The sequence below is a fragment of the Scomber scombrus genome, chromosome 4 (genome assembly GCF_963691925.1).
Source record: "Scomber scombrus chromosome 4, fScoSco1.1, whole genome shotgun sequence".
NCBI classification, from domain to species: domain Eukaryota; kingdom Metazoa; phylum Chordata; class Actinopteri; order Scombriformes; family Scombridae; genus Scomber; species Scomber scombrus.
In genome coordinates, this window is record NC_084973.1 from 18,087,505 (window position 1) to 18,101,632 (window position 14,128).

Consider the following 14,128-nt stretch of genomic DNA (forward strand, 5'->3'; position numbering starts at 1 on the left):
CCACAATCTTCTCTTCCTCCATCATCTTTCTCCTCATGACCCCTTGGTACCTTTTCGTTCACGTCGTTGTCTTCTCCTTTCTACTCCATTGCTTCCGTTCTGAACTCTCTCCCTTCCTCTCCATTTCTTCCCAAAATGCATTATTACCTCTCCTCTCATTTCTCCTCTCCACTACTCCTCCACTCATTCTCCTTCTTTCTCTTTGTTTTCTTCTCCTCTCCATCCCTCCATCCTTCCTTCTCAGCCATAAAACAATAAGTCTTGAATGTCTGTGAGGAGACTGCACTAATGGAGCCCATTAGGCTGTAATGAAATATACATTACACCATTACAGAGGACAGGGCCTGGCTAAAGCACTGCACCGCTCAAATAATAAAACATGCACAATTCAATTTCCTTCTCGGACCGTTTTGAGTGTCTTTCAGTGTGTATGTGTGTGTGTGTGTGTGTGTATGGAGATGGAGGCATGACGGGATAAGGTATACAGTGTGTAAGTGTGTGTGTTCATTTGTGCATCCCCTCCAGCACAGATGTGGTTTTCAAGGATGTCTGAGTGCTGAGAGCCTTGATGATTTAATATGGGTTTACCAAATGAACCACACCTTCTACATCGCCGCCGCCCACACATCTGACCGTGATCTGACCACTCAGAACCTAACCTTTACAACCCCCATCTCCCCCTACCTCGACACCAAGACCTCACAATTGTCGGACAGCTGTGGACAAATGAATCAATTGACCTCCGACACGAGCGCTTGACATTACCAGTGAAGCATCTGTCACTTTGTGGAGAAAAAAAAAATGTAGTCATCATGTTACCCTTTGCTGTATGATGTAAGTATGTAGCAGAACACAGCAGTGAAGTGTAGTATGCAAATATGAGTACATATATCCAAATTATGATCTGAGATATTATAGATCAGCGCCAGATAGATGAAGTTTTTTTTCTTTCTTTGTTTCTGTTCTTTTTTTTTTTTTTTTTTTTACATTTTGGCATTCGGAATTACAGTATAGTATAAAACCTCAGGTTTCTTCCGTAACACTCATGGTAATTATTAAGCAGTTCTGTTCAGCGTCAGTTGGCACTGTATTTGTTTGTCACATCACCTGCTAATTTCATCTGACAGGCAAGAAAACCAGATTGTGTTTACTCCCCCCCCCCCCCCCCCCCCCCCCCCCTGTTTTTGGGGGTCATTATTCTATTAGAGGTTTGTGTTAATCATCACCTGTCCAGTCTTTTCCACAGGCTGTGTTGGATGAAAGCTGACATTAATAGTCATGTACAGTTCTGGGAGACACACAGAAAGACAGACAGACAGATAAACAGACAGACAGGGTGAGAGGGGAAAACACAGTGTCTTTATGGCTCGACATCACACAGAGCCATTTCCTCTGAAAAGTCTCACTGTCACACAGTCTCATATTTACACGCAAAGGATTGAAGCTTCCGGAAATCCTCCCCAAGCTGCACCTCCTTGTTTACTCTGGTGAAATTTCCAGATATTCAAAAGAGTCCTGTTGTCCGGCAGTCAGCGAGGGAGGGAACCACTGCTCAGTCCTCATGATGAGTCACTAAATTCAAAGTCCTGTTAATCAGGTTTGATCAATTTAGCCCCAGTCAGTTTAAAGCATTTGAAAAGAAGTGAGAAGCCTTTTTTCTCCAAAGTTAAATTACTCTCAGTAAATGTCTCTTCGGGGAAGGAAGGGGGAGAAGGAGTAGAGTTGCACAAAGAAGAGGAAATTGGGAGGAGAAAAGGATAGAGGCGGTTGGGGATGAGTTGAGGAATTTTTTTGATTGCCTTTAAGAGTTGATAATAGCTTCACATCCTGTACAACACACGCACACACCTCATTCACACTGTCCATCCTTGTACACACACACACACACACACACACACACACACACACACACACACACACACACACACACACACACACACACACACACACACACACACACACACACACACAACCAAACACGCAACCTTGAATGCACATCTTACATACAATACAATCCAGACTCACACATCACACACACGTCTGATGACTCTCCTCCATCCTCCTCTGGTGTTCAGCCCAGTATATCCAGGTATACAGGCGAGGCTTTGGCCAGATTGAGGAGCAGACCATGGATTTCTTTGATGTTGAGTCTCATGTGTGGCTCTCTCTGCCAGCAGCCCAGCATCAGGTCATACACTTCTTTAGGACAGGTCCGAGGGCGCTGAAGCACCCTGCCCTGGGTTATACACTCTATCACCTGGAGTGGAAGAAGCAGAAAGAAAGACTGAAAATCAAATGAACTGTCAGCAGTTGCAGAACAAAGGAACACGAACATCCCCATCAATCCAAGCTGAAATTTCTGCATTTTCAAGCTCCAGCAAAGATGATGTAGCATCTGCTCGGTAAAGTTGTTTCACCTCACTGCAGCGCCATACAGTAAAAATGTCACTGTGAATACATTATTTACTGCAGTGATGAAGTTGGGCAACATAGAAACTGTCAACCAGACAAATCTGACATAATTTCTCAATAGCAGTATAAGAGGAAAGTCTCCAGCTATATATTTACATACCTATACAATTAATTTAGTGTTTCAGCACAATCAAAGTCACATGTTCATTTAAAAAATACAGATTTCAGCTTTAAATCTATATTAGGATGAGGATCAAGGACAAGGAGCACAAATCATCCTCTGACAGCAGTTTAGAAAATATCTATTCCTTTTCCCAAATATCTATCTATTCCTCAACCATTAAATACACCCTGCTGTGTGCATGCAATGAATGCTAACTGGTGAACTAATGACTGCTATTAAACTTCATAAAACAGCTGCATCATCTAAATAGCTTTATAGCCATTTAAGAAAATGTAATAAATAAAGATTATCATTCAATCTCTATATTATTAAGGATCCAATCTGTAAGAGTGTCATTATTTTTCCAATCAAGCAATTGTTTACATTTCCTCACTCTGTGATAGTCATCAGTTTGTGAGAATGGCCAAATAACGGATATTTCATTTTGGAGCTAATCTCCATATCCTGTGAAATTGATATCTGAGTATCGGATTTAGGTCGAAAGGTGAGCAAACTGCAAATCAGGAGAGATTTAATAAATATAAATGGAAAAGAAAAGAGACTAAAGGTTAATTTTACGTGTAACCAGAGTGAGTCCGAGAAGAAAGGAAACCTGTAACCAGAGTTGAGGTCATAATGTGGTTGAGTTAAAGGTTGAGGTGAAGGGTTGAAGGGCTTGGATGCAGCAGTTGTTTTCCGGAAACTGTGTCAAGCCCTTAGTACAGTAAAGATTTGTAAATTATTAATTATTCAGAAGACACAGCCAATTGTTTACTTACTTATTTATGTATGTTTTGCTGATACAGAACAGCTATTCTTCCTCCACACACACAGTATATAGAGGGATTCAGCCCCCAGTAATTTAATTAATTTTAATTAATGGGGCAGAAACAAATAGCTGATGAATAGATTTTCAGGATATTTTGATAGTCAAGACAATTTTTTTTATCACAAATTTGCATCAGGGGGCTTTACAATCTGTACAGCATACAGCATCCTCTATCTATTAGATGATTCCCTGCTTTTGTCTGTTTTAGATGATATCATTTGATTGGTTGGACAACATAAATGATGTGAAGCCTTTAGGATTTTTTAAATAAACACATTTAGAAACACATATTTAGATTAATCAATAATGGAAACAACCATTAATTTCAGCATTTATCCTTGGTAGAAATCCTTATCTAGAGTGAATTGACATATCCCTGAAAAATACTTTACATTCTGAATTAAAAAGCAGGATATTTTGTGGTATTGGTGCCAACACTACTACATTCAGTCTGATCCACGACAAAAACAAAGGGTTTTCAAATTCCCCTCCTCCAGAAAAACATGTCAGGATGGTGCAGCAGCATCTTCCCTCTCGCTACACTGTGAATAGTGTGTGGAGCAAAACCAGAACAGTCTGGCAAAAGCTTCGACTGCAGTTGTGCTCTTCTTTCACTTGTGAATAAAGCACAGCTTGCTCAGAGCTCCTCACCTCACAATTAATTCAAGACACAATGAAATGATAAACAGCTTATTGTATTTGTAAGTGATTTGCCTTAGCTTTGTATAATGAGAGGACTCAGGCCAATGTATTCACAAAATGTATGCCTGTACAAAACTGATCAAATATTTAGTTTTACTTTTAACAGTTTTATCGAATCCTGGGGTTGCACAATCTTATTTGGTATAACTTATTAAGCTGAAGGTGCTTCCAATGTAACATTTACTGTACACAAAGTAACATAAAGTCTTTGTACTTTGGACTATCCTCCAATGTGATGGATCAGTTTCCTTCACAAACTTGATGCCTGTTCACAGTAAAATCTATTACAGTAAATTCTATCTGTTGTTGTGTTCAGAGGAAGACACAGATGCATTTATATAATGTATATGACATTACTGTACCTCATTATTGGAGAGCTGGTACCAAGGCTGTTTTCCATAGGTGAAGATCTCCCAGAGAACAACCCCTAGACTCCAAACATCACTCTCTGTGGTGAACTTTCTGTACATGATGCTCTCAGGGGGCATCCAGCGGATTGGCAGCATGGTGTGACCTCCGACCTTTGTGCACAACACACACACACACACACACACACACACACACACACACACACACACACACACACACACACACACACACACACACACACAAGGAGAGAAAGAGAATAAAGTCAGTATGAAGTGCAATGAACTGAGGAGAAAATTAAATGAAGATTTAGAGAGCTGTAGGTTTCATTGTCCATAATCTGACAGGCAACCATGTACAACAGAGAGCACTATTCTACTCTATTGTACTGTTCTCTATTCTGTTCTGGGAAATAATGTATTTCAAATGGATGCACAGTCACGCAGGTTTTCTGATTTCTCTCCAAGTTCAGTCAGGAATTTCAATATATTTTAAAGTAGTGTAGCAAACATTTTACTCCTCGAAACTGCTGCCCGAGGCATTTAACTGAGTGAATTTTGATGTGTGTGGCACAGTAGATTGCATCATCTCATGACTGCAGCACACCTCACACATGATCAGTGCATGATTCAATTTAAAGGGTACATATCATGCACATTTCTGGGTCTATATTTTTAATCTTTGGCTCTACAGGAATACCTTTGCTTACAGTTAAAAAACTCCTTGTTTATCATATACTGGCCCCTTAATGCAGCCCTTCAGTTCAGCCTCTATCTGAAGTGGGCTGTTTTAGCCCCTGTCTCTTTAAGACCCCCTTTCCGATGAGTCCACTCTGTTCTGCTTGGTTAACTTCCGTCACAGCCAACCCTGGAGGCTATCCTTTTCCACTTCTTTTTCTCATTCTTTACTTGAAATGTCAACTTCTCAAATACATTTGTGCATGTTTAAGCTGGAATCTGATCTGCAATATGAGATTGTGAGAGTGGACAATGCAAACAACACATGGAAAACCTTAACACCAACCTTAGCAACCAAGACTGTTTATGGGCATGTGCAAAGTAGAAAAAACAAAGCGCTGAGAGTAGGCTGAAGCCTTATAGGGGAACTTTGACCATGTTTAACATAGATATCTGACATCATAAAAGTATATAAATAAAAGAAAATCACAAAAACATAACAAGAAGAAGTTGTTTTACATTCCCTCTTATAATATATTCCCACTTATGTCCTGGGATGCCAACAACGACTCCAACCCCATGAAAGACACCCTGACTGCACTGGAGAGCTCCTTCAACAACAGACTCCTTCATCCAAAGTGTGTAAAGGAGCAATATCGCGGGTCCTTCCTCCCTGCAGCTGTGAGACTGTACAATCAGCACTGCTCCCAGTCTCACCCTCCCCAAACCTGGACAATTTGCAACACTGCACTTTTTAATGTCCAATACTGTGCAATATTAGTATTTCATGTATACTATTAATTTCAATTCAACTGTGCAATATGCAAATAATATACATATTTTCTTTCACTATAATCCATGCAATAACAATATCTTCCCTGGTATATTATATTGTCATGTTTTATTGTCTTTAAAGCACAAATGGAGTGGCACCTGTTGTCTCATTATACAGTATGTTAAATATAATAAGAAGAAGAATAAAGCTTTCTATTACCTAATTCTTATTGCTGCTCTTCTATTTAACTGTCCACTTGCTGATGTAATAATGCACATTTTCCCATTGTGGGACTAATAAAGGAATATCTTATCTTATCTTATCTTAAAGGAAATATACCTTTGAGCACAGGAGGGATGCACTAATCAATAGAGCAAAAAGTTGATAAATGTGATGTTTTCCGTTTCTGTATCGTTTCTGTAAAGTTTGAGTGAGTCAGCAAAATATTAGAAATATTAGTCTTTTGTGTAAATACCTGATGCTGTATGTACATGTACACTGCTTGTGTCCCAAGTGATGGAGAGTTAATTGAAAAATAATTTAATTATTACTTAAATCGTAGCATCAAACAGCACCGTGAGTCCCAGCAACTGTCAGCGAGCAGAAATCATCGGCTAATCCTACACAGGAAGCCCTGAGAAACATTTGGTCATTTCATTACGCTCTAATCTGAACCTTTGGAGTCTGTTTGATTTTTTCTGTTCATAAACACTAGCAGCTCATCTCTGCTGAGATTTCCATGGGCTGTGATTGGAAAACAGACGCAGGTTAATCTAGCAGCAGAGGTCAGAGCGTGAAAAACTTCATGCTTCATCTGTGACAAAAGGTGAATGAAATCCTCAGTCCTCAAGCACACACAGCCATGTAATTATGTTTGGATAAAAGCTATAACGTGTTCACATGCTAATTTGTTGGCAATGTCACTCAGCCATAACGACACACAGTTCCTCTGGTAATCCCTTTACTGATGATTTTTCCCCCTAAGAAGCTTTATGGTTGGAAAAGTCATCTTATTCCACACAGTATCATACTACATATTTGGTATCAGCTTATTTCCAACTGTAATTAGAGCTAAAATATGGTTACACTGGGGTTAATTAGAGCTTAGAGCTGCAATGATTAGTTGACTAATCAATTATTTGACAACTACTAAACTTTTATGATAATCGATTAATTATTTTGAGTTATATTTTAGGAAGAACATTTCCAAAATCTCTGGCCCATGTCAAAGGGTCCCAGTCAAAGTTATTGCATCAGTCAGACAAGTGCCAGATTTGTTTTTGATGCAGGCTAAAGGGGTGAGGGTTAAAAAGATGTACAGACTATTCCAGTTGAATGAACATTTTGGAGCCCAAGAAGTACTCATACCGAGGATTTCATGTTTATTAAAACGAAACAATCTGGATATGTTGTGCATAATTTTATACACATTTCTTTCCAAATGCAGCTTAATATATTTGGTATTTGGAAACTTTGGGATCTCAGCTGTTAAAAATTAGGTTCAGTTCAGATATGATCAAAATATTTCAGTCTGTTTTAAAACAACAGTCAGATGACCAAATGAACATTGAAAGAGGTTTCGCGCATTGTAATCATTCCTCCTGTTCATACTGACTAAGATTAAATTATTAAAAGATCAGTGTCATAAACACTTACACTATAAGTGAATTGAGACAAAATCCACAGTCCCAAAATGTACGTTTATCTGAAGCAAATATAAGACTTCAACAGTCTCAGTTAGTCAAGTCTACTGGATACCTTCACGTTGTTTTCTTTTTAGAATAAAACTCTTTTGTTTCCCTTGTCAGTGTATCACTGTTGAGCTGTGGTGGAAGGACAATATCAAAAAATCTGAATTTGCACTAAAAAGTCAGTAACTTTGAAGGATATCTACTTGATTTAACACATTTGGACTCCTGAAGCTTCAGATTAGCTTCAGATAAACTTTTGAATACATTTTTGGACACAAGGAGGACTTTGAATTTGTCCCCCATCACTTTCATTGAGATTGCATTAGGAATGGGTCTCTTAATGGCCAGTATGAACAGAAGGAATGGCCATTTTGGCACCTGAATATTGCTTTAAGACAAACTTTGAACCTATCCTTTAAAGAGTCAAACTTGCCGTGCAAGTGAATGAAACCTAACCCTGGCGTCCCCTTCACTGTGCCTCCCCTCTCCCTTTCCTTCCTCTGCTAACATGAATCTATCCAGCGACCTGCGCTCCATTGCTCCACACGGATAGCACATTTTCTGTGGTTTATGCCTGTTATTAATGGCCTGGTACCCACACTTGGCCTGTTTCTATGTTAGTCAGAGGGTTATTTAATGGAGTAATAAAATGTGCATGGTCACATAGATAGCCATCAGGTCCACTGGTATGTCTGGAGAAACATATCTGTCTCCATCTCTGCAGCTTGTACTCTTCTTAACCAGACCCTTGCTTTTCTCCCTATAACGCCATGTCTCCCTCCTGTTGTGTGCATTCCATTTGCATCTTTTCTCCCTGCTGTCTGTCTCAAACTCAATTTTGCTTTTAATTGGCATAAAGTAGAGTATTCCTAAAGCAGCATGCTACAGAGTCTACAATGAATAAGTGATCATTCATTCATGCAATAAAAAAGACAACAAATAGTTTACATATTTCTACACTATGTATTGGTTTTCAAAGTCTGAGACCCCCCTCCTCCCTCTGCCCCCCTGTTTACTTGCTTAGTTTCGCCCAATTCCTGGATGTGTATGGGATTATTATTGTCAAATTTATCCCATAGACACACAGTAGTTGAACCTTATATTGCTGTTTGACATAACTTCAGACTACACCAAATCCAAATCCGTAGTCTTTCCTAAGGTATTTTTTAGTTTATAACTCTGGGAAAGTGGGAAAAACTGTTAATTTCCCCAACTCTACTGTATCTGAACTATCTCTTAAACCAAATGACACACATTTAGGCTATTTTATTTGGTCTCCGTCTGATAATTAGTAATGTACTAATGTAACTTCCATTCACTGAGCCTCCTCTCAAACACTTTGGAGCGCCCCTGGTGAGCCCCCACCACCACAAACACACACACACACACACACACACACACACACACACACACACACACACACACACACACACACACACACACACACACACACACACACACACACACACACACACACACACACACACACACACACACACCTTATAAACCTCTGGTGTACGACACACAAAACACATACAGTATAACTGTACTACAAAATACGCTTTTTTTACACAATACATACCCCGTTACCACCAGGTGGTTGCAGTTAGGTGTTGCCAGTAGTAACCACTACTGACAATTCAATAGCAGTTAGCAGACATTGTCCTTTTGTAAGATCTGTGACCAAACACATTTTTATCTATGCTCTAAATTCCCTTTTACTAACCAGTAAAGACCAACTTTATTGTAAGTGTGGCTCACATAGCAGAAGTCTGCATTTTCTTTATATCTAAATATCCCTAATTAGTATATTAATGCTCTGATCTCTAAAGATTTCAAATGCAAACTTGGTGTTTATACTATTCAGTTCTATTGTATTCTGTTCTTGTGTCCTGATGGCATTTATTCACTGATGTGTCTGGATCTGCTCACACCCATTAGTCTTTTTGTTTTATTCATCATGGCTGATCATTTCCCCTGATGGTCTGAAATATTAATACAGGGCTCTTGAACCACTGGGCTACATATTTTTTAATGTTTGTTAACTGTCTGTGTGTGTGTGTGTGTGTGTGTGTATGTGTGTGTGTGTGTGTGTGTGTGTGTGTGTTTGTGTGTAGGCTTTTTGCATATTTGCGTAAGTGTGTAAGAGAAAGGGAAGAGGAGGAGAGGAAGAATTCAGAATTTAACATAGTAAAAAAACATAGGGAATAAAATGAATGGATGAGCAGGAAAGAAAGCTTCAGATTAAATGTTCTTGTGTTGTTGGGGCATCAAATATTAAGAAATTCAGGTTTACAGTGAAGCAGTCTGAAGACTCAACACTTTCAAAGATTTTCAGTGAGATAGAGACAGTGCGTCTCTCTCTGTCATCAGCTTTCAGTTTTCTCTCTGCTGTCAAGTAGCTCCGTCCTCTTTGTCTTTGTCTCCTTTGCTGTTTCTCTCTCTCACTCTCATTCGTTCTCACCTCTCTCTGTCCCTCAGCCCGCCTGTCTGTCTCTCTCCCTCTCTGGCTTATAAATATGCATCATTGTTGCTAGACCGCTGCCTGAGTGTTCCAGGAAAGCCTAACAACAAAAAAAGAGGTACAATAAAGCAGAGGAGGGATGTGGGCTCTCTGTAGTGACCTCCTAGAGGCTGTGGTATCCATGGCAACTGGACCAGTTAAAAAGAAAGCATTATGGGATGTGGTGTAGGCGGGGCTTATGTGACTAACTCCGCCCACTCTTTGTTACAGAGGAAGCGTACCTTAATTGCCCTCTGTGTTGCTATGGAAACAAAAACTCTTTCCAAGAATGCATGTGTGTGTGTGTGTGTGTGTGTGTGTGTGTGTGTGTGTGTGTGTGTGTGTGTGTGTGTGTGTGTGTGTTTGTGTGTGTGTGAGTTGGTTTTATTTTTTCCCTGGAGAAATGAGCTTGTTCTCCTTTTACTGCTTAGATACAGCTTAGTGACGCTGCCACTAAAAGTTCACCATAAGAAACATAACATAAAAAATCTGCTTTACGACTTTCGCAACACTTAATTATCAAGTTAAATAACATGAATTCTCATTCTTACAGTACTGTATATATTTTTTAGGACCACTTATGAAAACTGGAATCTGGATACAAATTTACTGTAGCTGTCATTTCAAGTAAAGATCAGCATTATGAAAGAATATTTGCAGTGTCTGTCTGTTTTTTAAATCACAGCCAACATGCGAGAGCTGCATTTGGCATTTTTTGTCATATCTGTGACCAAGCAACTACTAAGCGCTGGCTTTTATCTAACTATTCTACAGTATTATCTTATCAGTACTGCTGTGATTTATGATTTGTTATAATTCAGTTTTATTGCAATCAATTTACTGCCAACCAAGTTAATGATTTTACTAGCTGTCTGAATGAATCTCTAATTCTCTGATCAGGTCTACTTTCTTTCTTTGTAGCACAAGGGCCAAGCAGCAGTAACTCATTTGACAGCCTGGTTGATATTTATTTTTACAATGACTTTGGTCCAATTCTTTACTTTTTATGTGCATATTTTCTTTTAAGTTCTATATGACTAATTTTGTTGCTGAATGTTATTTTACTATTGCTTCCTTCCAGTAAAGATATAAAAAACCAACTTTGTGGCTGTGTCCAACATCACTCTCTATTTACTAGGGCTATATAGTGTATATAAAAAGCCATCTTCAATTTTATTTGAGTATCCAAAAAGTGTGTAAATTATCCACTATAGTGCCCTAAAAAAATTCCACAATGGATTAAAAAAGTAGTGTGCACAGCCTGTATTATACACAACTTTCTGCTACCAATCCCACAATACAATACTCCACATTTTATATAGTTACTATTGTGGGACTGTGCAGCTCAGTACTGACTAAATTATTTATTCTATCTATCTATTACTTAGCGAGTAGTGGATAAGGGAGTGATTTCTAACACAGCCTTAACCTTTATTGGAAGTGTGTTTACTAGCTGCATATATGCATCCACGTGTATCATGAAGGCAGAAGAATGTCAGACAACCAATCTCGATATAAGAATTTTATTCAATTCGTGTTTAGCTATTTTCATATTTTATATGTAAAAATGTCACTTGTGCCTTCATGTGAATTTAATGGTATGAAATATGTGGAACATGTCACATGTGCATTATAATTTAGTTTGTTTGTTGTCCACTTTTATGTATGGTATGTTTAGGTGTCTTTCTGTAATTTTGATACATGGTTTTATATTTAAAAAAGAACAATAATGATAATACAAAAAAGGCACAGTAAGAATACACACAGTACCAGTCAAAAGTTTGGACACACTTTCTCATTAAAGTGGATTTGAAGGTGTGTCCACATTTTTTGACTGGTACTGTATGTATGATAATACAAATTATCTAGCATTGTCAGGTTAATTTGTTAAATTATTTTTTCACAGTTGCTTGTGAGGCAAGATGCTTCTCCACAAAGTACATTTTAATGTGTGTTGAGCAGCAACCTTGTGTTGATGTGTATTTTGTCACACTGGCAGCATCATGTAATCTGTCCACATACACACTCATCCTGGACAGATTACCGCACCTCTACAGACTCTCCAGGTGCTGCATTAAGATGGTGTTTGTCTGTGCTGATCAGGACCCAGAGATGAGTTGTAGAAAATCAGACACACACACACACACACACACACACACACACACACACACACACACACACACACACACACACACACACACACACACACACACACACACACACACACACACACACACACACACACACCAGCCAAATTACTCTGCAGAGATTGTTTAGTTCTGCTTTTATTGCCAGCACCTGCTGCCACAGTCTGTGTCAACAGACTAAAACACTAAAATCCCCTTTCATCCTACACGTTTATGCATAAAAACTGTTGAGGGACAGAAGACATGAATGTGCTGTAGCGTAATGTATATGTGTATTCACCCTACCCAACTCCATCTGCAAGTCCAGCTCACCCACACACCTACAGACACACACCAAAAATGGCTGCAAAGGAAAGGCTCAAAGTTTGAATTGAGGCATCCTGTCTCTCCTCTGAATCTTCTGTCAGGTTCATTGCATAACGGGGGATTCGGTGACGTCATCGCAGCCCCATTAGTTCTACGCCTCTGCTTCTATTTCCACACACATACATACACACACACACACACACCTACACACACACACACACACACACACACACACACACACACACACACACACACATAAGCTCTGGGGGGGGCTCCGATTCCTCTATGACTCATCCCTGCTCCTGTCTGACGCAAGAGCATGACTGGTTCCCTACACTCTACAGCCCCCGCCCCACACACACACACACACACACACACACACACACACACACACACACACACACACACACACACACACACACACACACACACACACACACACACACACACACACACACACACACACACACACACACACAACATGGCTGTTTTCCCTCTCACTATCCTGCATGTACCTCTGTTCTGCTTTGCTATTTCTCCCTGTCAGTCTAACCCGGTCTTCCTTTGTCATTTCTTGCTCTGATATTCTGCTCTGTGGTTGTCAAAAGCTGCAGCTCTAGTATGTTTCTTTCTCACTGACTCTGCTGTTCACTGTCTCCTCTACAGGCTGCCTTGAATCCAGACCTGCCCTCTCCTTCCTCAGCATGTGTGTGTTCCTTTATCGCTCTATTACTGCCTTTTCTCCTTTTGTATATTCATTCGTGTCTTGTTTTCTCCCTCCCTGGCCTCCCACTCTTCACCCTCCCTCTCTCTTTCCTGCTGCTCCCTCCATCTCTCTTTTCATCTCTTTGCCACCCTCCTTGCCTTGGTCTCCCACACTTCCATCTCCCTCTTTCTCTAGTACTGCTTTGGCATACTAAACAGAAGTTCTCTGATTACTTTTCTTCCTGAGAAACGTTGGATACAACTCTGAGGCTTCACCGCCACTGCCTTCGCCCGTTGCCATGACTACAGCCTCGGCGCTTAGCTTTATTGAGGTGGGGTGAAAGGAAGGAGGGGGGGGGGGGGGGTCACACAGAGATAATACAAAAGAAAAGCCACAGAGGAGAGACCTTAATCTTTTTACATCTTTAATTTGATACCATATAACTAGTTATTCTACATTTAGTCTGTTTGGAAAAAGACCAATGAAAATTTTCTGTGCACTTAGAATACAGATTGTGGCCATGTAGGTCATGCATTTATGACCTTTTCAACAGAGTGGTTTAGCTCTGGGGAAACTATTTTCAGTTATATATTTTTGGAGCATTTTATTCCTTCATTATAGTGACGGTGGGGAGATGACAGGAATGAGAGAGAGAGAGAGGGAGGCGGGGTAGGAAATGCAACAAAAGTCTGCTGCTGAATTCAAATCATGGACATTGTGGTTATGTGGCATGCCTCTCAACCAGCAGGCTACTGCTCCTTTTTGCCTACTGTACTTAAAGTGCCATTAATGAACAGGAAGATATACCTGCAGTTTTTTTTATGTTGCCATGCCAGTCTTCTCTCTCTTTG

At 39.7% G+C, this 14,128-nt stretch overlaps 1 protein-coding gene across 1 annotated transcript in view; it reads right to left on the minus strand.

The window, feature by feature from the left end:
- Positions 1–2,071: 2,071 nt before the first annotated feature.
- Positions 2,072–14,128, minus strand: part of ntrk2a (neurotrophic tyrosine kinase, receptor, type 2a) — an 88,208-nt gene continuing 76,151 nt past the window's right edge. Inside the window, exons 19-20 of the mRNA XM_062417441.1 lie at positions 4,469–4,627; positions 2,072–2,257 (exon numbers count right to left, since the gene is read on the minus strand). Coding sequence (XP_062273425.1) covers positions 2,072–2,257; positions 4,469–4,627 — 345 coding nt within the window. The remainder of the gene's footprint in view (positions 2,258–4,468; positions 4,628–14,128) is intronic.